The sequence below is a fragment of the Falco cherrug genome, chromosome 1 (assembly GCF_023634085.1).
Source record: "Falco cherrug isolate bFalChe1 chromosome 1, bFalChe1.pri, whole genome shotgun sequence".
Taxonomy (NCBI): Eukaryota; Metazoa; Chordata; class Aves; order Falconiformes; family Falconidae; genus Falco; species Falco cherrug.
Genome location: NC_073697.1, coordinates 115,611,854 through 115,639,258, shown reverse-complemented (window position 1 = coordinate 115,639,258; position 27,405 = coordinate 115,611,854). Strand labels below are relative to the sequence as shown.

The following is a 27,405-nucleotide window of genomic DNA, read 5'->3' as shown; positions in this document are numbered from 1 at the left end:
CTTTTATTACTTCAAGCTAAATTACTGTGACTGTTAATGATACGCATAGCAGGAAGAGAATTTTGCAGTTACTCCTTTTAGAAGTTCAGTATCTTTCGCAGCCTTTCTTATTACTGTTGTTTCAATTCATTTGTTCCCTTATACAAGTGGTTATAAAGATTCTACTTGCACCTCTATCACCATCACTTCTAAATCCTTAGAACATATCCCATGAAAGAAAAACTTAAGACCTCTCCTTTCAAAAAGACACCTCTTTTCTGACAAGATGACTTCCATAATAAATCCAGATGTTAACACCGGGCAGGATGTTGTATCACTGCTTTACACATTTCTTTCCAGACTTTTTTCTTATACTGTTCATCAGCTTTTTCTGCTGGAGAAACAAAAGTTAAACAAAAAGCACAGCAAGTTCTCACCTCAGAGTCTTTTGGATTCTGGTCTACAAGCAGATCCAAAACAGGCTGTAGATCAACTACTTCATGAGGAAACAGTGGGAGGAAAAGTTTGTACCCTCTCACCTGTAAAAAAGTTTCAAAATGTAGTAAGCTATCTGGCATGGTCAAGTACTGAGGAAGAAGAAAAGATCCTTTGAGGAGCTTCTTGTGTATGACCCTCATGTAGCAAGAACAGTAAGGATATGGATTAAAGTGTTAAATACCTTCAGAAAGAACTAATGGAATGATAATTCTTTAACTTTAAAACAAGAGACCTCTGGAGACTCTTTAGTCCCAACTCTCCTGCTAAAGCATGGCCACCCACAGCAGGCTGATCAGGACCGTGTCTGTAGGATAGTCAGTATCTGCAGGGGTGGAGGCTCCACAACCTCTCTGAGCAATCTATCCCAGTATTCAATCCTTAAAGCCAAAAAACGTTTTCTTATGCTCAGATGGAAAGTCCATAGTCCATCTAATTCTTCATCATACTTTACTCTCTTTTTTTAACATTATGACTGTTTTGTCGCTCAGTATCTCAACATCTGCAATTCTTTTTGCAGTCAAGACCTTGATTTTTACTACTCTGGATCATTAAATAACATAAGCTATCATGAAAACCATACAAAAAAAGAACTAATCTTTCACAGTACAGTTTAAAACATTTCATTGCATTACTTAGACGTTTATTTATTTTACTATTTTTGAAAATGTGGCATATTTAGAAGTTAAACAGCAAAGAAAATATTGGAAACTTAAAACATTGCAGTTACAGAATGTTAAATTTGGGGTTTTCTTACCTTTGTAATGATGTAAAGAAATTTAAAAGCCAGGTGAACTAGAGGGGGAGGAGATCCTTTGTCTCGTGCTATATCCAACAATGAATTCATCATCCATTCTAATGAAAGGAGAGGAAAATAAGTGAGACGACATGCAGTTAGCTTACAGTTTCTCATACTCCTAAGAACTGAGAGGGAGACAGTAGTCATATAATGAGTAATATCAGCCACAGCAATCTTGTAATGCAAATATGGACCTTCTAGTTTAACATATTTTCAAGATTTTGATTCAAAATTTTTTTCAAGAAGATATTCCTACCTAAGTGGCGATCCAACAAGTGAGGTTGCTCCTGGTACTTGTCCATTATACCTGAAAAGGAAAATGTATCTGTAATAAACTATTCAAATTAAAAGCTCTTACAGGCATTAATTGTGAGATACAGCCTGATTCCAGACAGCTTTAGCTTAAGATTTCAGCATCCTTGGCTGCCACCATCCGTAAGCAAGGTCAAGAAGGAAGAAAACTACAGAGAAGTAACTGTAAAAATACAGTCTTCCCCCTTCCCTAGTGCAATCATTTACCTACACTGAATCATAAACTCCCTTCCAGGGGTCTCTCTAATTACTATGGACAAATCTCACAGCTAGGTGAAACAAGCAATCACTCCGCTTGCTGCTGTCCTTCAGTGCAGAGCTCTTTGGGGCTCTCCTTTCCTAAGCACAACTTGCCAGCACACGATTTCTGATGGAACTCTGCAAACAGAGGACATTAAACCACTGTGGACTAGCTGCTCCAGGCATACCAGCTTCACACTGCACTCCTACTCACACAGTGACCAGAATGCTGCTTTACAGCTTTCCCCGCCTTGCTGTTCACATATTCCTCCTAAACATATGGAATCCCACTCACTTTTACACGGTGTTCTATTTGTTAGCATGTCAAATTACCGATTGCCTCTAAAAACACACACACACGCAAAGATACCTCAACATCTAGAAGTGTAGTACCATGACACTTTTCTGATTCTGAGGCCGACAGAGTCATGGGGAAACCCTCCCTGGATACCTGGGTATCTTCCTTCCCGTGCCCAGAACACATTTAAAGACATAATTCCACCACTGCAGACCTGTACTGAAACACTGTATAGGCACTGCAGGAAATAATTCAGCAAAGAACAAAGAATCCTTGACACATTTTAACCTGACAAATACAAACTGTAGGTATTACTATCTGTACTCCTCTAAACTTTTCACATTACTTAAATCTTGCCAATAATATGTTACCTTCCTTTTGGGAACTGACTTGAAGAAAGACAAGTTGAAACTGAATATTGAAAAAAAAACTAGGAACAACTTGCCACAGCTTTTAGAAACAAAAGCATTTCAATTTAAACCTAGAATCAACAAAAAGCAGCTACAGGAATGAAAGCTGGATATTGTAAGAGATCATCAAGTGATCCAGTATTGCACTGGGGATTGCCTGGCTCAGGTATTTGATCAGAAAATAGCTTTTTAATTACAAAACTAAAATACCTTCTTACCCTCTCATTTTCCTGCATTTGTTTCTGTCTCAAACAATTTTGCTCACTATCCCTTTTCTCCACTTGTCACATCAACACCTAGATTTAAGACATAACTCAGCTTTGACAGTGCTGTAGCTGACCAGTGGATGACAATGCGCAACCACTTTAAAGACACCAGCCAGTCCAACAGCATCCTTGCAGTAACTCGTGTAATTCCACTCCGATACCATAGTGCTGTCTCCTGTCAAGAGGAAAGCCTGATCTCCTAATCATCACATAACTGCCCACTGTAATTGATGATACCTTAAGCTGCGTACAAATAACAGAACTAGCGAATACAAGAAATTCCATCAACACTCAAAGCAACAGCTCTCAAGCAGAAATGGAATGTAACGGCAAATTCCTCATCTTACCAAATTCTTTGCCCAGATCAGTCTGGCAAGCTAATCTAAAACAAACCCTAAATCTAAATGCTGAAAAGAATGAAGTGAAAAATCACAGGTTTTCTAATGCTATTATTTCAAAAAAAGATCTTCCTAAATTTTCTTACAAAATTATAGTTGCAGATTAAACTATCTTCCAAGCTTCCATTTCTAACAGTTCCCAAAAAAAATGAACAACACATTTTTGTGAATGTTTCGGAGACCTGCATCAAAATCTGATAATTTTTATAATTATGATATATGATCAATATCAACATATATGATACATAACTGATTATTATGGCATTATCTGCATATGGATTAAAGGTATTCCGTAAGCGTCAATGTTACATGCCACACCAAGCCTGTTACCATATTTGGGATATTTTGCCCAAGAAAGATCAAATGATACCATATGACACTAAATATTATAATCAAATATTGAACAACATGTACAGTACCTATCAGTTTTAAGGATATTAACACTGTATTTACTAAGCAACGACATGCATGCAGAAACTTCATAAATACAATTTAAATACACAGAGACAGTACACATGATACAGAAGACAGAGAGGCATCACAAAATGATCTGTTGGAGAAGAAGATGTCCTTTCAGACACTTGAGAATTTTTCAGTAATGACTTTTCTATCCCAAAGTCTACCATTTCACCTGTGACACTGAATCATCAACACAAATCTAAGTGTTCTTGCTACTGCTTTCTGAAGTTACATGTTCATCATTAAACTCCTCAGATGGAACAGCCAGTTAAGTCAATTGAGTATAATACTACTGAGAAGCTTCTGCAGGGTCAAATTTCCAAATTCTGGGGTTTCTGGTTTATTGTCTACCTCTCTTTGTCAAAAACCCACCAGCTCAATATTTTGACTGCAAGTTTTTGCAATTTCACCATTTTTGCAACAATACTTGCAAAATGCTAGCTTGATTTGTAAATACGTGAAACCTTGCATTAACATGCAAATCACCCGGTCAGGATATTGGCTCCAATACACAGATGTGCTTTATAACAGGCTAATTACCTAGGGCACTGCTACATGTACATAATTATAACACTTGTACATTCAGCTGAGGTCCAGAAGCAGAACAGCTTTTGTTCTATGGCAAAAAAGCTGTTACTAAGATCTAAGTTGCCTTCACTCAGAAACAATTACAAGATCTGTGTGGATTCAGCTGCCTTTCATACTTCCTATGAAACTAAAAATATGAAACTAACTCTTTAAAGCTCAAAGAAATTTAAACAAGTAATCAGGTATAAAAATGGCTTTGACAGGCATACAATCTTCAACTAAATTATTGTCTGCATTTGAATAGGAAACTGGAAGCTAAACATGGGCCAGAATTCAGTTGTCTTAAATCTAAGACCTGGGGCTTTATTTACAGCAGTTAAATACCTTACAATAACGGTACAGATATCTGGAAAACAAATGAGTAGAAAAATAACTCTAAACTACCTGTTGATAAAGTTCCAGCATTATCACCAATAGAAAATTAACAGTTTGGACCTTTTTTGGTGGCAAGATGCTCTAAGCAACACAAGAACGTGCTCCCTTTGGATGATGTGCTCACCTAGGAATTTTTCCACGGCCATTTCTCGAGTCACCAGGTCCCCAAAGACCCCCTTGAGGTTACCGATGAGCCCCCTGACCTCCTGGCTCTCCGTGAAACTCTCCAGGACACTTCTCGTGGTGGCGACCCCCGGCTCCTGACTCCTGCCATCCTCTGGCTCGGGCGCCGCGCCACCCATCTCGCCCAGAGCCATGCCCGAGGCTCCCTGCAACTGGGCAGAACGGCCGGTCAGTCAGGGGTCCCGGAGCTGGGGGTCCCGGAGTGGGACCGCCCCGGCCGCGCCTCACACACGTCTCACGCCGAGCCGCCGCCCGGCCCCGCCCGCCGCCATGCGGCCCACCGCACCCCTCCACGGCAGGCCTGGCCCGGCCCGGCCCGGCCCTCCCCGCCTGGCCCGCACAGCCACCGGCTCCCGGAGGCGGCACCGGGGAGGGCGAGCGGCCCCCTCGCCCCCTCACGGCGACCCGCGCCACGGGCGACCCGCGCGCATTACCCCGGCAACGGCCACGGCACTCCCCGGCCCCGGCCCCCGCCTCCCTCCTACGGGGCGCCGCGCGGGACCAAAAGGTGCGGCGGCGGCTGCGCTCCCGCGCGCGGCTCCGCCCCTGCCGCAGGGCCGGCGGGCGGCTGAGGGGAGGCTGGCGGGAGGGCTGAGGGGGCCGCAGGGCGGGCTGGGGGGCTGAGGAGACGGCAGGCCCGGGGGCGGCCGGTCCTGGCAGGCGGAGCGCTTTGCAGCGTTTATTGCCGATTCCGTGATCCGCCGGAGCGCAGAGCCCGCGGTTTGCGGCTCCTCAGCGAGCTGGGGAAGGCGCCTGGAGCTGGGCGGCGGCCCAGGCCCTGCCCGCGCCCCCGCAGCGCTCTCAGTGCTGCGCAGGGCACAAAAGGCGTGTGGAAGGCACCTGGGTTACACCGTTATCCATGACCTTCTCCATTTCTCACTCTAGCCACGCCAAAACTGTCTATTATATGGTTAACATAATAACTCATTATCTAAACCTTATAAAATTCTGGATACAAAAATCGAATGCTGAAAGCTACAACTACAGAAAAAAAGGGAAGGGAGCGGGACGACTCAAACGTCTACCCCCTCACAGCAGTTACTATCTCTCATGCCATATTCTTTCCCATTAGTTTTCTCGGAAAGATATTTTATCGTATTTCGGCCCAAGACATCCCACATCTCCACTTCCTTTCCCACACACTTTCCCCCTGAATATTTTACCAGATGACAGCACTGCTTTTCCGCTTCTCTCTTGACATGTCACCAACACTAGAAAAGTAAAGCTGGGTTCTGAATTAGCCATTGACTAAGTCACCTCAGGTTATCTTTTTAACCTCACAGAGAATAAACTCAAAGGATCAGACCAGCTGCCAAACTGAAATGGGTGGTCAGGGCGAGATGAGTTGCCTTCAGAGGTGCTCCTTCAGCTCCGCTGGTTATAAAGGAAATTCAGGAAGAATTCAGTCTGGTCAGGACCTTAGGACAGGTAACTGCTCTTTCCCAGTATCCAGCAACTCCAGCCACACCCAAATCCCTTATCTGCAGGCCCAAATTCATTAAAGCAAACCACAATCACAAATACCTAGTTTCTGCAATGTATTTTATTTGAGAAGGAGCTTAAGTTCACATGTCCTTTCCAATGTAATAGATGTATTTCTGTTAACATTCATAAATTCTAGTACACATGCACTTTGATACCAGCTTCCTCAGACCTGGATCTTCTAGATATCAGCTATGATTTCAGCTGTGTTCTAACTCTCTTATTCCACTTCTCCACTGTTATAATTGTACTAAGTATTATAACCACACTGTGACAGCTTCACCCTAATTGTAGCCCAAATTCAAAGGAAGTAAAAAATTTTAACTGTTTGTATTATATTTACAGAGAAATGCATTTTTTAAAATATTATCTCAATTACAACATTAAATTTTATGAAATCTTTATAGTACAGCTATTTAAAGCTGAAAAAAGTAGACAATTTAAGCATTTTTTAATATAACATTTTAGGTATTAGTCATGACAGCTGTCTGAAGCCTAAATATATAAGTTCAGTCATCCTTGCTTACATCTTCCAGTTCACATATAAGTGCAGTCCAACAAATGTTTATTTACTTTCTTTACCACTTTATTCCATTTAAAAAAAGCATGGATTTGCTAATGTACTCTAGCTCACACTGTATGCCAACATCTCTGTTGCATGGTTTTCTCCCCACATTCTCATTGCCTATGTTTTCTGTAAAAATAAAGCAGTTAGGAACATTATAAAACATTACAAAGCCATCTAATTTGACACTGTTCCTTCAATAATCCAGCATTGGCAGAACAGACTGGCTTTGCCTACTGTACATCATTTTATAAAACTGAAAATATATCAAGCACCAACCACCCAGCACCACAGATGCTTTCTCATCACCAAAACACTAAGCCTCCCTCCCACTTTTTGCTATCTTTTTACAAAGTTATTTAAATATGTTACTATCATAGTATAACACACTGAAATACCATACTAAAACTATGATATGTTATTATCAAACTCATATGGTAACAACCCGCTTTCTGACCATACAGTTAATTAGCGAGGAACTACAGAGACATCCTTTTTAGGAAATACCACTGTAATTTAAATTTCTCGTAGCAAGAGAAAAACAAATGCATGTAAGTAAATTACATTAAATTAAAATACATATTAGAAATTATATTAATTATACACGCTTTCCAAGTGCAGTCCAAAGGGCTTTGTCTACTCTTTAAAAGCAAAAAGAGAATGTTTTCATTTTCAGATTCATAGAATCTGATTTAAATTTTGCAAGTAGGACACTTAACATGGGAAAGACAACAGAAATATAAAGGGGAAAGGGGATGGACACAGAGACAAAAAACTAAAACAGAATAAAAGAGGGGAGACATAAGGAACTGATTATTATTTCAAGCACCGCAATCCCACAACAGTAGCTCTCAACAACAAACTGCTGGTAGAGACACAGGAGTCGTGGCAAGATGCAAACCGTGGAAACAGAGCAGCTATGAAGTGAGACTCCCTACGGAGAGTGAGGTTAGGCTGACTGTCATGCTACTTTTCCAACCTAGTGGACTCTTCACAAACAATGCAGTCTTTTCCTTCAGCAGCATACAAACCTGTGCTAGTAAACTAATGTATATGTTAAAAATTACACAATCACTCTTAACATTTAGTGAGGCTCAAAAGTGTACTAAGCCTTTTACACGTTAGGTGTTTTACCATCAACATTAATTCCTAGTTTGCGTTACTTCTGGTAAGTAGGCGCTGTTTGTTACTAATTTCTCAAACCTATCTGGTTACTTTAGAAGTTTTCTCATTACGTTTAGGGTAGATCCCCTGTATCCTGTCCCAAAATGGTTCCAGTGGTTTATGTAATTAAAGAGCTGATACAATTTGTTTCGTTTCTCAAATCCCGGAGCTTTGGGTATTTTACTGTGATAGGCAGAGAAAAAACAGCTGCTAAACCCCCCAAACATTCCAGCAATGGCCAGTTCAAACTCTGAATGGCCATAGAAGGAAGCAGGATCAAAGATAATTGGCCCAGAGTCGTCCTCCGCCACATTTCCTGCCCACAGGTCCCCATGCAGGAGAGCAGGAACAATTTCGATGTCACAGAACATTTCAGGAATCTTTAGCTGAAAAAGCACGAACAAATATGTAACCATTAAAAGAGTTTTGAAGAAACTATTAAATAAAATAAAGTACTGTAGTATGTAAGAGACTAAGCTAGTCAATTACTGCCTATTTTCAGTCCTCATGGAGTGCTTTTGAAGTTGATAGCTACAAGCATAAACCTAAACTGTAAGCCAGTAATAAACAGTCCTGATTGTTCTTGACAGAGCTTAGCAAATCATTTAATTCACAGTCTGGTATCAACACCTAGTATTAATGTATTGTTTCTAGGCATGAATAGTGTTGGCCATCACAAGAAATAAAACAAATTTCATTTGAATTAAAATGTTTCAGTGGCAAAAAAGGGCAGCAGTAAACACCTGTACCAATTAAGCAGAACTAAGGAACAGATCTGTGATGTAAGCTTGCCGAGGAACACATTCCTGGTGGGTTTCCAAGTGCTGCATGGAGTGTGTCCTGAACCACAGTCGCAGCTGTGAGCCTGGACCAACTGACAAAAAAAAAAAAAAAAAACCAAACCAACCTGCCTGGACAGCAGAATCTTAACTGCTTTGTAACACCAAGTTCTTAGACAGGATTTACCACATTATTATTATTAGCTGTATTCGAAGAAGCAAATGTCAGTGCTGAATTACAGGTTTATTTTCACTGTCTATTGAAAAACTGAAAGAGCAACATGAATTCTTTTCAGCTGACAATGTTGTTGGACCAGCTGTGAAGCTAGTACATGTACTGGTGTTATATACATATATAAAATATATATAATTCACAATGAATATGCATTTTATATATATATAAAAGCTATGCAAATAGCTTATAAAACACCTTTAAAATTCCACTAATGTATATTTTCTAACATTCTGAAAAGCAGATTTAAGCTGTGGTTCATACTTTTAGCTGTGACCAAAGTTCTCGGGCTTCTCTATCTCCATAATCTTTTTCAATCAAATCCAATTGAGCTTGGAGTCGGTGACGAATAAAGAAGGAAGGCCAATCGTTCTGCCATTCATTCACCTAGAAAATATGATACAGAGGTTTGTAATAAACAATTTTAACATATACTTAGTCAGTATTAATAATACATAGATATCCAAGTTAAAATGTTCAATGCTGACACAATGCTGTAGCCAATGTTAGTATGACCTACGCACAATGTTATTAGACATTTCGTCAATTGTCCTTTTGGGAGTGATGCCCTGTCCCATGCTTAGGTTGTCTCTTAACATGAGATCCAAATTGAAGTTCTGGCTATTTTCATTCATTTACATTTTCCTGATGTTTTTTAGATGGAGAGTTTCTGGTGAGATCATTTCAGTTATTCCATATTATATTCCAAAATCTTTCTGGAATTGCAAAAGTATTTATTAATTCATATTTTTTTACTGGGTAATGTGTTTCTAATTCTGTGAAAAGTTGTAATTAGCAAAGAGTTTGAGATATTGGAAGTTCATTCAATTAAATAGCAGAATGAAATTCTACCATGTGCAAAGCCAGCAAATGACTGATTTATCTCTGAGAGCCCTTTCCAATGTCTTACATGATGTGTTACATGTGTTACTCTAAGAGTAGTGGATTTTACCATTCGAGGACCATGAAGTAGGGATTTAGAAAAAACAAAAACAAAGACATAGTATGTGAAGGGATGCTTGCTTTATTAAGTGTCACTAAGCTAAAAACTACCACATAATTTAAAATTCTTAATTCGATCCACTGTGTCTGCTTGCTACATGCACAGTAGCAAGCCACGTATGTTGAATAGCCGTCATATTCCCCTGCTGTCAGATCAGAATGGAACAGTGAAAGCAAAACTGTCATCATAAAGCTGAAGGCCAACAAAACAAGCTTTTGGATAAGGAGTTTACAGAACTGTATGAGTATGTGTCAGCTTTCACAGGCATGGAACATACCTGTGGTATATAACCACAGCAAGTGGCTGTATGGAATCCAAACTTATCCACATATTGAGACTCAGAGTGTCCTGCTCCTTTACCTAAGAAACAAAATAAATATTGGGAGTTTCAAGATCCTTACATGGTAAAGTTTGCAGACACAGAACTAAATTTCAGAGAACAGACATACAAAATAATTTTAAGCAGTAAGTTACACTTATTTCATGGTCACAACCCTCTCTAAAGATGGAAAGAACTCTCTTAAACTTGATACTGAATGGACATGGAGGTACAATTAGTAACAGTTAGTGACTTTTCTTTGTATAAATGAGTTAGACGTTCAGGAACAGAGTCCAGACACCACATTCAAAATCTACTGTCCCAACACTTGAACCTGTTGTCATTAAATACAGCTTATTTTTAATTCATAGATTATTTATGACCTTCATTAGGCCTTCACTCAAAAATAATGGATTAAAATATGTCTACTACTAAAAGTAGAACCTGGGAAGTCACAGGAAAGACAGATACAGACAGGTGGTTCTGTTCTTAATACTAACAACTCTAAAAGAATAATTATTTGTATAGCTTCCTTTGATTTTTTTTTCCACTTACACCTTAATCCACTTTCCAAAGAGTGATGGAAGATGTTTTCATTTACGTTAATAGAAACTGGATCACAACCTTACACTGCTGAATTACAGTTGTCTTCAAGAAACAGCAATTGTTGTATATTTTGCTACATATTTGAGTTCAAAAATGTCATCCCTAACATCTTTAAAGGAGAACTTAATTATGGGCTTACTAATTGGGACCATATTCTGTAACAATTGCCTAAACTAACAGTAAACAAAAAGAGAGGATATCTGTAATATCAAGAACATTTTAAGAGGTTGATAGTACATGAGGCTGAAAGGTTCAGCTGACACTGAAAAAGACAAGTAGTCCAAATTTTCAGTTTGACTTAAGAAATATTGAAAGTTCTATCAAATATTAGCACTACTTCTTACTGAATTTCAGTATCCACATAGTTTTATGAAACTAAGTATATACAAAATGAATAATTAAAATAAAATTAATTTAGTTTTGTAAAGGTTAAAATGATACGTTTAAAAATTGTAATAGTAATTATAGGTCCTATATAAATATAATGTACATTTGAGAAGTGTGGCATAGGGACATGAGGGACGTACGTCATGAAAGAGCGTCCCAGTATTTAATTATTATTACAAGTATAATGCACTACTGTACCACAGCCAAATTAATTATTTCATTTTTGATTTAGTACATGATATCAATACTCTACCAATTGTGTTTCCCTCCTTTCTCAGCTTCTCTCCAAGTTTCTGGTTATAAAGGTGAAGATCTGCTAGCTGCTCTCCAAGCTTTGAAGAATATCTGTAGGATCAAAAACCAAATCAAAACTCAAACAAGACAAGCGAACAAATTATTACGGGGGAGGAAAAATCTCAATGAAACATGACCAAGTATATTTTGGGCAAATATGGAACCTCAATCAACTTCAGAAGTACATAACAGGGAGCAAATGACTAGACAACTCTGAAGAAATGGGTTGTAACATGACAAAACGAACCTAAGTCAGTGCTCTTGCAAGAAAGGTAAACGGAACACAAGGTTGTATAAACAGGAGCACAGAGTGCAGGAGGATCAAGTAATCCTTATCAGCTCCACATTAATAAGCAGAGAATAGAACATGGTGTCTACTTTTGGGCCTCATACTTCAAGATCAGCTGAGCAGCAATAATAATAGTCAGTCTAAAAAGAAACCATAGCAAGGACTGAGTTGAGGTTGCTTAAAGCAGAAGACAAGACAACTGAAAAACAATTAAAATATTTTGTGCAGATACCTGAACAGGAGCTGCAAGGACAGAAACTAATTTCTTCTCCATACCCAGAGTAGGTAGAAAATAACGGGTTTAAAATTGTAACCAGGAGGAATGAGATTAGCCATTGGAAAAACTTTCCTAGGAAGAGTGGAAGGGATTGGAACAGACTAGCTGGGGAGGCTGTGGAACTGCCATTATTCTCCCAATAAAAATAGATAGCTTGGACAAACAACCGCCAGAAGAGCCATATCCCTGTGTTCCCATAGAGGCCTGGAACAAAGCAGACAGTTCCTGAAAGCCTATGTTCAGGAGCCCGTGACTCCTGAATTCCACATTCAGGTTCGTTGATAAATGAACTAGAACTTCATGTTATCTATCCACTTATTTCTTCCTCACCCTTGTGCCTTCGACCTTGTTGACTGACTTCAATCATACTTGAAGATTACACTTAGAGAAGCAGAGGTTTCAAAAACATAAGAAGGCTGTCAGTTTAAAGAAAACTGATAGGCTGGGAAAGAAACTCACATGAAAAATCTCACGAGGGAAAGGTGGGCTCAACTCAGCCATTACCGCACTCACTTTAGTAGCATCAGCACACGTGGACCAGCATACAAAGCTCTAGGCTAGCAAGAGTATGCCATTTCTATTGCAGAGAAGGGAAAAACCAGGGAAGAACAAAATATGGGGAAGGTGTATGTACACGCACACAGAAACATATTTTTTTTAATATGTATGCACATACACAAACACAGAACTTGACAGATACAAAGTCTGAGAAAACAGAGAGGTTGTTCTCAGAAAGTTCTGAGTGACTGTAAGGCATAAGAAGATATGCCCCAAAACATAGTAAAAAGAAAGATGTACAGACGTACTTGTTGAGGTGCTTCATCTTTAGGTACTCCATGACAAACATTGCTCCTCCTCCAGGTAGGTCAATTACTTTAATAGGCTGAGGCACTCTTACAATATCGGTTTTCTGAATAGCTTCCAAACTTGCCATTTCCCCTTCAAACATTTTTCTAGCCTGTCAAAGAATAAGAATATCCTTGGGCTAAACGATGGATGTCTGCAACAAGCACTTCAGGAAAAACAGCCTTGTTTACAACGTTCCAAGGAGTTAATTCATCTTGATAAAAGAACACAAGCTGCAGCAAGGTTTCAGTCCATAAAAGGGAGACTTGAATACCTTAATTCTAACTTGTTTCCCAAATTCATTCCAGGGTAGTAGGATACATCACATTTCACCATGATTTCCAGCTGCTTATGGAACTACTACCAAACTACTTAGATGTAACAGTATCTCTGGGGATAATACCAAGACCTCCTCCTTCAAAACCACAGGTGATCACTACTAAATGAAGTGAAAGATTGAATCCTTAAACTGGTTCTCCTTCCCATGTGGATCCATGGCAGCCAGATAGAGATGACAGCACAAATATTAAGCCTGCACTTTGCATTTTTGAAGTAAAGATGCTGTTCTTCACAGCAGTTTTAGGATGTTATTTATATTGATAAAGCAAATTTCTGATGCACTCTGCTATTATAAAAAGCAATTGAGTATTCATTTAATAATAGAAAAAGTCAGGAGCTTTGCCTGAAAATTTGCAAGAATCTCACTGCTAGAAATACCAAAAGCAATGGGGAAGTTTGAAGTCTCTGTAGCTTTAGAAATAATACATGAGTTTTAGCACTGGTGCAGTTTTCTCCCTCCCACTATTCAACTGAAACATGAGAAGTAATGCAGTGAATGCAAATTCAGCTTTAGGCTTTTACAAACTACAAAAACTCAGCCTCCTTTTCACATACCACGATGCCAACTCCTGTTGTTGACGATTATCGCATTGCATTACACCTCATTATTCATTAAGCAAACCTGATGCATTAATACTTGATGTAAAACAGACTACAGCTTAAAAAAAAAAACAAACTGAAAGGAAAACAGGAATAATTAAAAGTCAGCCTGAAAATGCAGAAGTCTGAATTACTGACAATCAGGTGCTTTTAAAATAAAAAGCTCTCTACATGCAATATTAGTAGTTAAATATCTGCTAGCATTAACCTGAGGTTTGTGGTTGATCTTAACAAATACTCGTCCACTGTCTGTTTCATAACCTTGGCCTTTGCTAATGTATCCTCCTCCCGAGCTTCCAAATGCCTTCAGAACAGAAGTTTTCAATTCCGTTTTAAGGATTTTTTCCATGGCAATTTCCAGGCTGCTGCAGCTGCTTTCGGCTAAATCCAGTGCAAAACAAGATTAAAGGTCTGGGTCCTTCTTTCACTGTCACTCTGCTATGAGGTAGTAAGGGCCACCCACCAAATGGGAAAAAAAAAAAAAAAAAAAAAAGGCAGCCAAAAAAACAACCAAATGTAAATCCAGAGATAACATTTCAAAAAATGCTTTGTTTCCCATAGGCATACATGAAAAATAAATATCTTTAGGAATATTTGCTACAATGAAATTGAGAGGTGTGTCCTGGGTCCTCTCTCAGCTGTGATGAGCTGCTGGTATTTGTAGTTTGGCCCCGTTTTCCCTCCCGAAGCCCCACTCGCGCTGTCGCAGCGGTCATTTTTAACTCGCCCACCAGAGGGCGCGTCAACGCAACACTACAAGTCGCGCACCCGTGCTGTCGTGCGGTTATTCAGGGTATGCAAACCCAAGCTGCCGGCCGTACGGGTGTAATTAGATCACGCTGCCGGCCGTAAGTCAGCCACCAGAAATATGTAGAAAGGGTGGTGGGTCTTTCTCTCTGCTTGTAGTTTCTTTGTGTGGACTGGAGTATTTTTGTCATCACTAAGATCTTTAGAACGCTTTCCCTTCTTGGGGCGTAGTTCAGAAGCAGTCAAAAGATTTTCATTGCCTGAAAGTGCCCTCAAATCGGTGAAATAGTAAGTGCTCAGGGCTGGACATCATCAGGTGAAAATTCATAGAAAAAGCATCAAGTTGGTAATAAAGAAATTTAGGATACTGTTCCTTTATGCTTCTCCAGGTTTAACAAGATCTTTAGGATGTCATTTCCCTTTTTTATCTCCTTTCACAATCTAACACACAGAAAGAAGATCCCTTGGGTACTGCTGCATTCAATCACTTCATACTTGTAAAGTGCACGGACACCCTCTGGTATAAATCATCAAACCTTTAAAACATGTTATCGTAACCCAGACCCTACAACATTTGTTTTAATGTCTGTATGCAGATTACACGTATTTGCTTAGGTGGCTATGACCAACTCCTAGCACATTACAATCCATGGAAAAGACTGCAGTTCTTGTTCTCACTTGGAGAAGCAAAGCCTACCAGCTCCCCAGGGAATTTCTGGATTCTGTTGCCACTGTTGCACCTGCTTTCATTCACCTCTTTCACTACTGTTTGCATTGATTCATGTAAGCTATTTGGGTTTGACAGAGAAAGGAATGATTACTGGACTAATACTGGCTTCATTAGGTAGGCTTTTCATGACATTCACAAATGGCTCCAGTCCTAAACGGAGTGAAAAATACTGGTACAGCACAAGTTGTTTCTAAACCAAGTGATTTCTCCGAACATAGCTCCTTATGGTACACAGAACAGCTGGAACACAGGCCTCAAAGAGACAAATGAAGGAGGAACTTTTCTAACATCCCAATTTATTTGAGCAGGGTATTGCTTATAGAGTAAAAGCACAAGCTGGAAAAGTGCAGCTCAGCCTGGAATCAGAGCGTGATGCAGCACAGAAGAGTATTCAAAAACAGTAAGAATCCACATTTGATGTTATGTATCTTGGTTGGATGTTTGCGTTATATGTCTAAAGTAACCGGTGACTGCTTTGGCAATCCTACAAAGTCCAGCTGTAATATTTTATGATCATCACATTACTGGTATACTTACTGTAAAACAGATTTTCACAAAACAGAGCTGCAGAAAGTAATGTTGGGGAGAGGTAGAGAAGAAGAGTCAGCACTTACTGTAGGAGTCTTAGGTAATTTGTCCATACAGTCTCATGGAGAATTTGTGCCTAGAAAGTGAGCCACAGCTGCTAAAGCAAACAGCTGTGCCTGAACCAAATGAAGCTTAAAGCAGAAGTGCTCAGCACGTACATAAAATCACAGTAAACGAGTGCACATGCACTCAAAGGAACTTGATTATGGCTGTAGATCTCAGACCGTTTGAGGCAATTAGTTAAAATGACTCATATGACTGACTTATGGATAGTGAAAACACCAAGCAATTTGAATTTCAGGACATATGAAGCCCTGAAGAGTACCCTACTATTAGAACAATGGCCTCCAACTGCTGAAAGGAGGGAACCATACTCTAGGTTGCAATAGGGCATCTGGGGAAAAGAAATAAAGTTTTTTGACAACAAAATAAATTACAATGAGCATAGACAAATGAATTAGGGTATCTTTCACTATTTACCTGTAAGGAAAAAACCCAAAAGCCCCCCAAAAAAACCAAAACAAGCAAGGAGAATAGATCTTCATCCCCAATATTACTACTGAACCCGAAATTTCTGCAGTCAAGTATGCCATGGTCTTCTCTCCTACAATTTCTAGTGAAGATGCCAATAGTTACTGACTGTAACACTTCTTTCAGCATTCTGACGTTTTATTTCATTTTTTGTTAAACCAGACACAGGACTGTGTTACTCCAAATATATTGCATCACTTACATAGTAGCCAAGAGATAGGAAAGCCTTCTGTTTCCTTCCACGCTGGATCAATATTTAACTAGTAACGCACAGGTGAAAGGCCTGGTTTCCCAACACATGTGTTCACACTGTTTCCAGTCTAGCAACTTCGAACAGTATCATTTCAAATGCTGGAGGGAAAACAAGGCAAAAGCATCCCAGAGGGGCTCAGAGCGCTTGAGTGCACACGGCAGCGCCGGCTGCCCCTGCGCGTTCAGTACCATGGCCCACACCCACGGTGCGGAGTCACGCAGGACTGGCCCCGTCGGTGTTGCTGGGCTCCCGGTTTGAGACCAAGCCTCAGCGTTACGCTCGTAACTCTTCAGTTTTCTAGTTCTTTTCTTACCGTTTTGCTCACAACTGCTTCTAATACGTTTCTTTTCAAAGATTGGCCAGAAGACAGATACCCCATGCATACCGACAGAGAAAAAAAAGACCGTTTTACTGCTCCTCTGGGAGTAACAGGATCTAAAGAATCACAGGAAAACAAAGCAGCTATACAGAACAGCGTAAGCCAAGAGCAAGGAAAGACTTTCCATAATAAAAACCTCCCTTCCTTTGACAGAAGTTACAGTTTCTCAGTAAAGAGCTATTCCAAGGACAAATGATTCAGAGTTCCTTTAAACCTACACATCTGATCTTCAGCGTAACTGCACAGGCTGTAGCTCTGTATGCAGTATCAACCACGTCTTGGGAGATTTCAGAGAATTCTTTTGAGATTTCATTGGAAAATATGTTGAAGAGTAATTTATATTATTTTACAAAGAATAATAACACTATTGTGATTCTGGTGTAGCTTAATTATCGGAAATTTATTTTCCCTTTAAATCTTTTTGTCACAGTCAATGCCTGCATGACAAGCCAATTATATACCACTTCCCACCTGCTTTTATTTCTGCTACAAGCATCAGTTAAAATCACCAGATCTATTTTGGAATGGCAGTGAGGATGAAAAGCAGGAAGAAAAACAGTACAACAGTGCAGCAGTCCTATGGGCGGGCAGTTTTTGCAGATGGCACCAGTCCACAAGAATGAAAACAAAGTATCACCATGAAATGTAGGGTACACAAGAACTATAAGCAATTCGGCAGAAATACAGGTTCTTGCACAGACGTTCAAACTAGATGGATATCCACAATTAGGACAGTCAAGCTCAGAGAGGCTGTGCAGTCTCCATCCTTGGAGGGTTTCAAGACCAAACACCTCAGTAACCTGGCCTGTCGCCATAGTTCATCCTGCTTGAAGCAGGAGATTGAACTGTGTGATCTCCTGAGGTCTGCCCCAACCTGAACTCTCCATGATCCTAACCACCAAGTCCAGACTTCCAAGTTTCCCTTCCACTAACTCCTCTCCAAGGCAGAGGCTGATATTGTTAAAATTACACATAATCATATTCCAACCCACTAACTAATTCCCTAAGGAATTCATTTCAAATTTTACTTTAAGAAACAGGTATAGGGAGATCTGGTTTCAACAGAAACTTGAGATGCTTTAGACTGCATATGCCACACCTACATTGTGATCCACCTTGAGAACGAGACTTAGAAACCTCACGAGAGCTTATTCCAGTGCTTTACAATATACAAATACATGTACATTATATATTTAAGAAAAATTCAGTGGTTCTTTTACCCTTTTTCCCCCTGTCGAAACAGGAATGGAAAGTCAGCAAAATTATGATACAAAACCAGGAAACACAGAATGAGAGCATGGGCACAAGGAAACACGCTCACCAAATTTAGAATGTACACAGGGAGCCAAGAGGGAGGGGTGTATAAGAAGGACAAGCAAGACATGTTAGCTTTAAACTACCAGAGAAAGAGATGAGTAACAAAGGCATGCCTGGAACACATAATGTAACAAAATGATCAAAGAGAACAATTCTAAGAGCAGTGCAGAACCATACAATACGTAAGGAAAAAAAAAATAATACTTTACAGAACTGTGGCAATTTCTTCTTCAGGGCCCACCAGCTGCCTGCCTTCAGAAGTGAAGATTTCATGCCCTTCTCCATCCCCAGATTCAACCGCTTTCTATAAGAACTCAAAACAAAGGGAGCCATGCTACAGTAAAGCCTGCTGTTGCATTCCATTTGTATTCCTCTCTACACCCCTTCCATTTTCAATTGTAGCAAAAAATTGCTTTGAAAAATTGAGCATAATATCCTTTAAATTAAAACTCTAAATACATTTGTTTCTGTACAACACAATTTTTGTTCAATCACAAAAATATTTTGATTCAATTCTATGAGGAAAAGGTGATGTTTGAAGACTTACCATTTATCACTCAAGTCTATGGCTGACAGAAAATCCAACTTCGTATCACTTTTCACTTTCTAATGATAAAAAGTAATTAGGTATTTCAGCAAAATAAACATGTTGATTTGTTAAAGATTTGTAAACAGAAGGACTTTGTTAAATAACTTCTAACTTTATTATGCAGGCATATGGAAATAAACAGTTACGGGTTCTAACCAATTGACTGCTGTTTTCTTCAGTGACACACTGCTCCAGATTAAAATCCAGGATCACTTTCCCATCAACATCTCTGATGACCATAATTGTCTAACAGACAAGGGACTTTTAACAGGTTAGAGCAAGCAGCTCCCCAAGAATGAACACAAGCCGTAAGGTTTTAATTCAGAAAATAGAGACGACAATAATCAACTGGAAAACTTCTTTATTTAAGCAACAAGGTAAAAGTAATAGCTATTCTACCAAGCAAGGCTTTAAAACTTTTTGTAGAAAAAGTTAAACAGCCAGTGAGAAGAGAAGTAGAATTAAGGAAAGAAAGTTATATCAAGTGATAGTCTTCTCTAAACTTGCTTCCAATTTGTACAAGTAACTGCAAAACCAGCAACTAAAAACCCCTTAGTAATCAGCCAATACCCAGTGAAAAACAGTTTTAGTTCATTAAAGTCATTCCCAAACACTCAAAATGCATGTTAGGAATCATGCACCCCTCTCACCTACCTGGTACGCTTGCACTGAAATATCATTACCAGCCTACATCAAAAAGAGTAGAATTTTAGTATTACCATCTTGCAGGTACAAGAAATAGCCTGTAAAAGCTATCCTCAAAGAAATTCTGACAGTGGTGTAGAGCCACTGTTTTGTGAGTTGCATTTTAACTTCCTTTGGTTTCCTGTCTCTTATCCAAAGAACTACAAAGTGCACAATAGTGGGGACTGAACAAAAAGTGTTAGTTTATGGCACCTGTAGTCTAAATCTACAGAAAATTTATGTGAAGCCTGTACCACGACCAGACGGCATTATCCTGTGGGCAATGACAACAGTCAGAAAGTACATCTGTTTGTATTAGTGAGAGAGTACATCTTCACAGGCTGTGTACACATGAAGTGTCCTACCTGAAAAGATCTTTAAGAATGCACACTATTGGACAAAAGCATAATCAAAAAAAAGAAGAGAGTGCTAGTTCTGGTGAAAACAAAATTGCTGTAGGTAAGAGCCCAATGAACAGCAAGCACAGAACAGCACACAAGAATGCCATGAGGCACCAAAATGCACATGCCAGAAAAATTATAAGCATTTTCACACAGCTTTCTGACAGAACAGGAAGCAGTCTCAGTCCAACAGAATCACATTAGCATAATGAATAGCAAGTCCAAATCATTTTTCAGTTTCTATTACATAATTTTCTTGTTGACTTTCAAAATACCCTGTTAACATTGTTCTCATGCACATAACTGGCCATGGAGAGCTTAAAGAGTCTAAGCAATCTATCATAAAGGTCAGGGGGGGCAGCAAAAGGCAATAAGCAGCTTTCTAGCCATCTCCTCAGTGTTTGATTTGTATTACCTCACCTAGTCTCAAGTACACAATGCTTTCTTGGCACTGACAGATCTTTTGTGCAACTGAATAAACTCCTTCCTTAGCGATTTCCCTCACAAAGTTATTCCCAACTATCCTAAAAACGGATGACACTGTTACACTTGATATTCAGCAGGACTCACTGATTCTAGGTCTTTAACCGTGCAACAAGGTCAAGGGTCTAGTAGCTTTTTTAAAAAAAATTACTACTCCTGTAGTTGCACTACCCAGTGTGGGGGTTTGCAAGCAACATAGGAAGTATTCTGCTTAAGCAGCAAGTCACTTTATAAGGTTTCTCATAATGTTTAAAGACGACCCTCTGTACCCTGTACCAAAATGGTTCCAATGGTTCATGTAATGAAAGAGCTGATAAAGCTTCAGGCGTTTCTCAAACCCTGCAGCTTTTGGAATTTTACTATGATAAGCAGAGTAAAAAGAACTGCTGAAGCCACCAAACATCCCAGCTATTGCAAGCTCATACTCTGAATGGCCGTAGAAAGAAGCCGGGTCAAAGATGACTGGCCCAGAATCATCCTCAGCTACATTTCCTCCCCAGAGATCCCCATGCAGGAGAGCAGGAACAATTTCTACGTCACAGAACAAACTGGGTATCTTCAGCTGCAGGGGGAAAAAAGCAAGATGTGTAAGTACTACATTTTAAGTTGAATGATTGTAGACTTTTATCTGCACACATACAGAATATGAATTGAAACTTAAAAGTCAGTTAAAAACCAACCCATGACTTGCAACAGTACAGGAGGACCTAGTCAACAGAGGTGCTGACAAAACCAAGAAGATTTCTATTTTTCATAAAAGCCAGCAGCTGAAGAATAGTTATCCAATGTTTTCAACAATAAAAAAAAATTTAAAACCGCACTTGGTGCTGCAATATCGACCTGCTTTAATAACAACAGCCACCACCCATGTCATCACAGAAGGCTCAGGGATCTCCCACCAGCCTTGAAGAGATTTCTACAAATAGCTAACACTGCAGTCACTTAATTAGATGCAAACCTTAAATGAATAATGATGTACTTACATCCATTTCTGCTTATATACATCTCTCACCATGAACATGTTACATGGAATGAGAAATGTGAACTCGATCTAGCATTTCCTAAACAGTAAGGGGAAGTACTATTTGGCACACATTCACTTTGGAATATCAGCAGAGGGTAACGTGGCAAAAGCCATTATCACTTACAATAATGTGCATTTTTAATCCCTAAAAGCTGGGGTCTCTTTACCAACAAACAGGAATTTCATTTTATAAAAAGGAAATCTAAACAACTGATACCTAGCTATCACTATAACGAGAACTGAGAGAATTCCTCCTACCTGAAGTTGTGCCCAAAGTTCTCTTGCTTCCCTGTCTCCTGAATTCTTTTCGATCATGTCCATCTGAGGCTGGATTCTCTGTTTGGCGAAGAAAGTCACCCAGTCATTCTGCCAGTCATTCACCTGAAGGGACAGGACTGCAGATGTTAGTTCTACACCACACAAAAGACAGATTTTCTTCTTTTTCAAATAAAGCTCTGGAGGATTATACAGCCTTTGTACTGGTACCATCCAGAACGGTAAATGCTACCATTTAACAGAATGTTATCTTAAAATATTAAATCAGGGGAGTAAATAATTTTGTCTTAGTGATAAAACCCAAGAAACTATGAATCAGAGATATGAATGTCCAATGCAGCTACCTGTAAGTGCTGTCCAAAGCACTACTTTCCTCAGCAGCTGAACAATGTTTTTACTTTTTATGACTCCACAGCAATACATCCATTTCCATTATGATAATTTTGGCCCTTTGTGTCACTGAAGGGAAAATAAGGTAAACTTAAAATTCTATCAGTTCGATGAAGTACAACCTACCTGTGGAAGATAGCCACAGCAGGTAACTGTATGAAAGCCAAACTGATCCACAAACTGGACTTCCATTTGCCCTTGACCTTTACCTTTCAAACCAAAGACAAAAATCCAATACTAATGACAAGATTCTAGGTATCTACAATGCAAATGGGCCTTAAAAACTATGCAAGGGTACAGTGCTGCTTCTACCGAGAATAAAAAAAATTGCACCTTAATACTTTTTTTGTTATAACAGTTGTTGCTGTTGGTTTTTAAGTTTAAAGCTTGATGTAAAGCAGCTGTATTATAATCTTCATAATCGTATTGTGAGGCAGTCTATCTCCTCTGATACCATCATCCTTGCAAAAACTGTGGTGTGGGATTGCAAGGGTCCCAAACTGAAATGTTTTTCTTGCAGAGATCCAAATAAAGCAAACAAAAGCAAAAAAAAAAAACCAGACCCCTGCCTGGGTGTTTCATTCAAATCTGTTTTCATAACATCTTTAGTGTAAGACAACAAACTTATCCTGAAGTAACAAAAGCTATTTCAACTACTTTTTAGATCATTAACTAGGTTAAATTTGCTAACAGCTGTGTACCGTACCAACTGTGCTCTCCTCTTTCTTCAGCTTCTCTCCAAGTTGTTGGTTATGAAGGTGGAGATCAGCCAGTTGTGTTCCAAGCTTTGCTGAATGTCTAAGAAACAAAAGTACTCTTAGCAACACTGACACATGAATGAATCCAGTTCTTAATATTCCAGGAGTTATTTGAAAAGATTTATCAAGTAAAACAAGTTCTGCATCTCTAACAAAGTACATGTGCAAAATACTCTGGTTATAAACACCTCCTCTTCCTACAAAGATTACACATTAACATATAACAAAATGTACTTACAAAGTTGCTTCCGACAACACTATTAATAGTGAAAGTGAGCAGCAATTTTAAGTTTAATAACAATGAGAAACTATCAGTTCTAATTTCTGTGTGGCATCACTTCTATATGAGCTTTCAGTAAGATAATCTGTATGAAAAGCATGTGCAAGATGCTATGGGGCGTTTTTTTTGGCAAACTGTCTTTGGGAATTAAAGCTACACAAGGTTCATCCTCTTCTTCATACCTCTGTCTCTCAGTCTTCAGCTTCTCCTCTCTAAAAGGCCTAGAAGATGGAAGTCAAGCATGTCTTTTTTATGTATTTTTAACAAAAGCTTATCCCCTACATAGTTCAGAAAGTCTTACAGTAATCACAAACAACTCTAACCACCAGTTGCCTCACACGTTAACAAAAGTATGTTCCTTTCCCCATCTTTGACCTCACATCTTTCCCTGTTCTGAAGGTACTGTCATTTAAGGAAAAGTTATTTCTTCATTTTGTTCCTGTTAACACAGATTGTAGCTATTCCCTGAATTCTGTACGCCAGAGGTTGCATTTGCACACTTTTCATCTCAATCAGCCCAAACACAACAGGATTTCTGCTCTTTCTCTTGGAGCTCACTGAGGGCTCTTAATGAATTAGAAACTCTCTGGATAAGCAGGATGAGGGCTAAGACTTTATGCTGGCTGCAGAATTTCTGAGAGTGGGATAAGAAATTGGTCATGCCCACTCTCCTAACGGAATCAGACAAAAGTATGCACCATATTTTAATTTACTCAAACATGTGTGCCACAAAGAAGGACCAAAAATCTGAAACTGTCTTGGGGAAGTGCCTCTGCATACTCATCACAACCCATTTTAAACATTGGTTCTTATACCAAAGGCAAGTACATGAAACAGGCGATCAGGTAGGTCATTTTCATTACTGTAAAAATCACGAATTACCAAAAAAAAAACCACACACACACACAAAACAAGCAAACAAACAAAAACCTAAACAAAGAAATCGAAACAAACCCAAAACTAAACAAAAACCACACTCACTTTGTGGTGTATGACCAATTTGCTAGGTGAAATATTATGAAGTATTTCATACAGTTCTCTGCTGTGTAATTTCCCAAATGTATCTTGAATTGCTTTTTTAAAAAAAAAATATACAGGTTTCCCCTCTGAAAACAAGTAACTTGACTGTCGTAACAGTCCAAATTTCTGGTTAAAGGATGCAAAGATAATACCATATTTTACCTGTTTAAGCCTCTCATTTCCAAATGTTCCATCACAAACAGAGTACTGCCCCCAGGCACGTCTATAACTTTGATGGGTTTAGGCACTTTTATTGTTTGCGTTTTCAAGATGGCTTCCAAACTTGCCATTTCTCCCTCAAACATTCTTCTGGCCTGCCAAATGTTAAAGGAAAGCATTAGTCTCTATGAATATCAGTCACAGGTAAACAAAGCTCTTTTACAAAACCAATCAAGTCTGTAATTGTTAAATAAAAAGCTTGAAGCAAGTGGTTACTGCATGCACAAGATACAGATAAATCCACACCACCAGACTTGACAGTAATTTTACAATTACAGAAATTTCACTTCACAAACTGACTTCATGGAAGTGACTTAGGTTCTAGCATTCTCTGTAGTCATAAAAATAACTTAGAAAGCGTGTTTATAACTGAAGGAGTACAAACTGCAAACATATAAAATGTAAGCAGTATGTTATTAATGGATTATCACAGAATCACTTCAGTTGTAAGAGGCCTTTGAGATCATCAAGTCCAACTGTTAACCCTGCGCTGCCAAGGCCATCACTAAACCATGTCCCTAAGCACTGCATCTATGTGTTTTTTAAACACCTCCAGGGATGGTGACTCCACCATCTCCCTGGGAAGCCTGTTCCAGTGCCTGACCACCCTTTCAGTGAAGAAATTATGCTGCAAATATCTAGAAAGCTATGGGCAATATACATCATCAGTTGAGAGAATAGAAGAACGGTGATGACATTCACAGTCTTCATGACTTTCCTGACACAGACTGCTGAGGAATATAGCTGATCTTCAAAACAGTCCAATCTGCAGTCACAGAATTATTTTTCCTGGCTTATTTCTTTTGCTTCTTGAGGACAGAGGGGGAAAAACCCCATCAAAATATCAATGACAGCAACCAAATGCCCCTTACTGCACTTGCACACAGAAATCCTCAGAACCCAAGCCACTACCTACTGAATTTGCTTTGAAGACATTCTGAATTTAAGACCTATTTCTGCAACTGCTATCCACACAAAGTAAAACCTATTCTCTTGAGTTGCTCCACTGACATCACTAAACACACAAAGAAATGCTACTCCAGAAGATTTAGGCAGAGATTGCAGGAAAAGAGTATGTGGGAAATCTACAGTATTTGCTAAAAGCCAAAGCAAAGAAATAATGAATAAAACAGAATACAAGCCCTTTAGTATTGATATATGAAACACAGCCAAAGGACAATTTGCAACAGACTAATAATTCCAAAGCCTAGAGGAGATTAAGAATGAAGAACTGCTGAATTACAGAAACATGAGTTAGCTTTGTTCAGAGGAAATCAGTAAATGCTGTATCTCTATCTAAACCATCATACTAGGTTAGAGTCAGCTGTTAACTTTAATAGAGTAAAACCCACAGTGTTTTCCAAAGAACTTTGTTTTTCTAAAGAAACTGCTGATATGTACCCACCGCTGCACACACAGCACAGCATTATAATACAGTTTGGCAAAGTTTGCTTTAATCAACACTCAGAACATACACACAGGCAAAAGCATAGAAAATGAAATGATTACTGAATAGAAAAATCTATGCAGATGTTTTTTTTCAAGCCCTACCTTGTAGCTAACTGGACTGTATACCTAAATACACAATTAACAAAGGCCTAAGCAGAAGGGCTATATTCCTATCAATTCAAACTATTTCCAGCCTAATGTAACGCAGGATAACCCTCTCATATTTTCCCATGTTACCACGTCAGTGCATCCATCCAGCTCCCTGATACGTACATAAAGAGTAAAGAAATTTAGAATGGTTAGAGCTGCATATGTGCTTTCAAAAACATTCGTTTCCTGTTAAAGGCAAATACAAGTTTTGACTTTTGTTCTTCCAGTGAAGCTACTGTACAGGCACAGGCGTAGAGTACCTTTGAAGTAATTCTTATCTGATCTTTCCTTTTGTCAATAAGGATGCCATACAGGTACCCTGCATTATACTTGTCACTACCAGATGCAGGCAACTACCTTCTGCAGTAGCTGGTACCAGGTATTGAAAGAACAAAGCTGAAAATCTTGGAACAACGATTGTGGAAAAATATAATTTATTGAGAAAAGCTCCTTCTTATGTGCAGGGAATTACTAGTTTTGTTACAACAACGAAAGATGCACACCCTCAGCGGATAATTTTATACCTCCCAGGTTGCTCCAGATGCTTTCACAGCATACGCAGCCACGTCACACCACCCTTACCCCAGCCACAGGTGACAACAGCATGCCACAGCACTGGACACACAGCACCGATACCGCCTCCAGCATGCCACCAGAAACGCTGCTGCCCGTCCCAGTGCCCAGCCCCAGCCCTGGGCACCCACCCCCACCCCACCCCGGGCACCCGGCCCGCAGCGCAGGCCCCGGCCGCAGCAGCCGCCAGCCAGGCGCCCACAGGGCAGGAGCTGCCGACCGAAGCCGCCTCCCTGACACCGGCGGCCCACATTTTACCGAGCCCAGCCGGCAAACCGTCCTCCATCAAGAGGCTGAGGCCGGCCGAGGCCAGCCTACCGCGCGTCTCCTCAGCGCGACCGCCCTCACCGCTGCCGGCCGCCCCGGGCCCGCCACACGCACCCCCTCAGCCCCTGCCCCCCCACACCTCCGCCTTGGAGTTGCTCTTCACGTACACCCGGCCGCGGTCCGTGTCGTAGCTCTGGCCCTGGCTGATGCAGCCGCCCCCCGAGTGCCCCGTCGGCCGGAGCACGGCGGTGCCCAGAGCTCCCCTCAGCGCGTCCTCCATGCTGCCCGCCGCCGCCGGTGCCGCACTGCGCCT

General features: G+C 39.9%; 3 protein-coding genes across 7 annotated transcripts in view; all 3 read right to left on the bottom strand.

Annotated features, from left to right (window-relative positions):
• TBCD (tubulin folding cofactor D) overlaps positions 1-5,344 on the bottom strand; it is a 129,600-nt gene extending 124,256 nt beyond the window's left edge. The window contains exons 1-5 of one of the 3 annotated variants that reach the window (XM_055722629.1): positions 5,237-5,344; positions 4,744-4,954; positions 1,530-1,580; positions 1,232-1,329; positions 417-518 (exon numbers count right to left, since the gene is read on the bottom strand). In XM_055722629.1, coding sequence (XP_055578604.1) covers positions 417-518; positions 1,232-1,329; positions 1,530-1,580; positions 4,744-4,936 — 444 coding nt within the window. In that variant the 5' untranslated portion in view covers positions 4,937-4,954; positions 5,237-5,344. Of the gene's footprint in view, positions 1-416; positions 519-1,231; positions 1,330-1,529; positions 1,581-4,743; positions 5,047-5,236 lie in introns of those variants that run through there. The other 2 variants (XM_055722637.1, XM_055722620.1) reach the window with 2 other exon arrangements.
• Positions 5,345-6,327: 983 nt separating this feature from the next.
• Positions 6,328-19,328, bottom strand: LOC102059933 (fructosamine-3-kinase). Of its 3 annotated transcripts, XM_014284616.3 has the most exons (7): positions 19,077-19,328; positions 18,734-18,842; positions 13,006-13,157; positions 11,593-11,684; positions 10,305-10,387; positions 9,289-9,411; positions 6,328-8,399 (listed from the first exon to the last, which is right to left on the bottom strand). In XM_014284616.3, exons 2-7 carry the CDS (start codon positions 18,812-18,814, stop codon positions 8,061-8,063), a joined length of 870 nt encoding a protein of 289 aa, XP_014140091.1. In that variant the 5' UTR covers positions 18,815-18,842; positions 19,077-19,328; the 3' UTR covers positions 6,328-8,060. The 3 variants fall into 3 exon arrangements, with proteins under 3 accessions (XP_014140091.1, XP_014140090.1, XP_005444757.1); XM_014284615.3 differs by having other exon boundaries at positions 18,734-19,328; XM_005444700.4 differs by lacking the exons at positions 18,734-18,842; positions 19,077-19,328 and adding an exon at positions 14,193-18,712.
• A 134-nt stretch (positions 19,329-19,462) lies between these two features.
• FN3KRP (fructosamine 3 kinase related protein) lies at positions 19,463-27,405 on the bottom strand. Its single transcript, XM_055722609.1, has 6 exons — positions 27,232-27,405; positions 24,597-24,748; positions 23,083-23,174; positions 22,503-22,585; positions 21,969-22,091; positions 19,463-21,248 (listed from the first exon to the last, which is right to left on the bottom strand). Exons 1-6 carry the CDS (start codon positions 27,370-27,372, stop codon positions 20,910-20,912), a joined length of 930 nt encoding a protein of 309 aa, XP_055578584.1. The 5' UTR covers positions 27,373-27,405; the 3' UTR covers positions 19,463-20,909.

Bases quoted from the DNA above. Each gene is read 5' to 3' on its own strand.
- LOC102059933 (XM_014284615.3), bottom strand. From the start codon at position 18,892: ATGGAATGCAACAGCAGGCTTTACTGTAGCATGGCTCCCTTTGTTTTG. The intron at 13,158-18,733 runs GTATTATTTTTT...ATTCTTTGACAG, and splicing joins AATTGCCACAGTTCTGTAAA to GCTAGAAAAATGTTTGAAGG. The intron at 10,388-11,592 runs GTAGAGTATTGA...TTTGTTTCTTAG, and splicing joins AAAGGAGGGAAACACAATTG to GTAAAGGAGCAGGACACTCT.
- FN3KRP (XM_055722609.1), bottom strand. From the start codon at position 27,372: ATGGAGGACGCGCTGAGGGGAGCTCTGGGCACCGCCGTGCTCCGGCCG. The intron at 23,175-24,596 runs GTAAAATATGGT...TTTGTTTCTTAG, and splicing joins GAAATGAGAGGCTTAAACAG to ACATTCAGCAAAGCTTGGAA. The intron at 22,586-23,082 runs GTACGGTACACA...TTGGTTTGAAAG, and splicing joins GAAAGAGGAGAGCACAGTTG to GTAAAGGTCAAGGGCAAATG.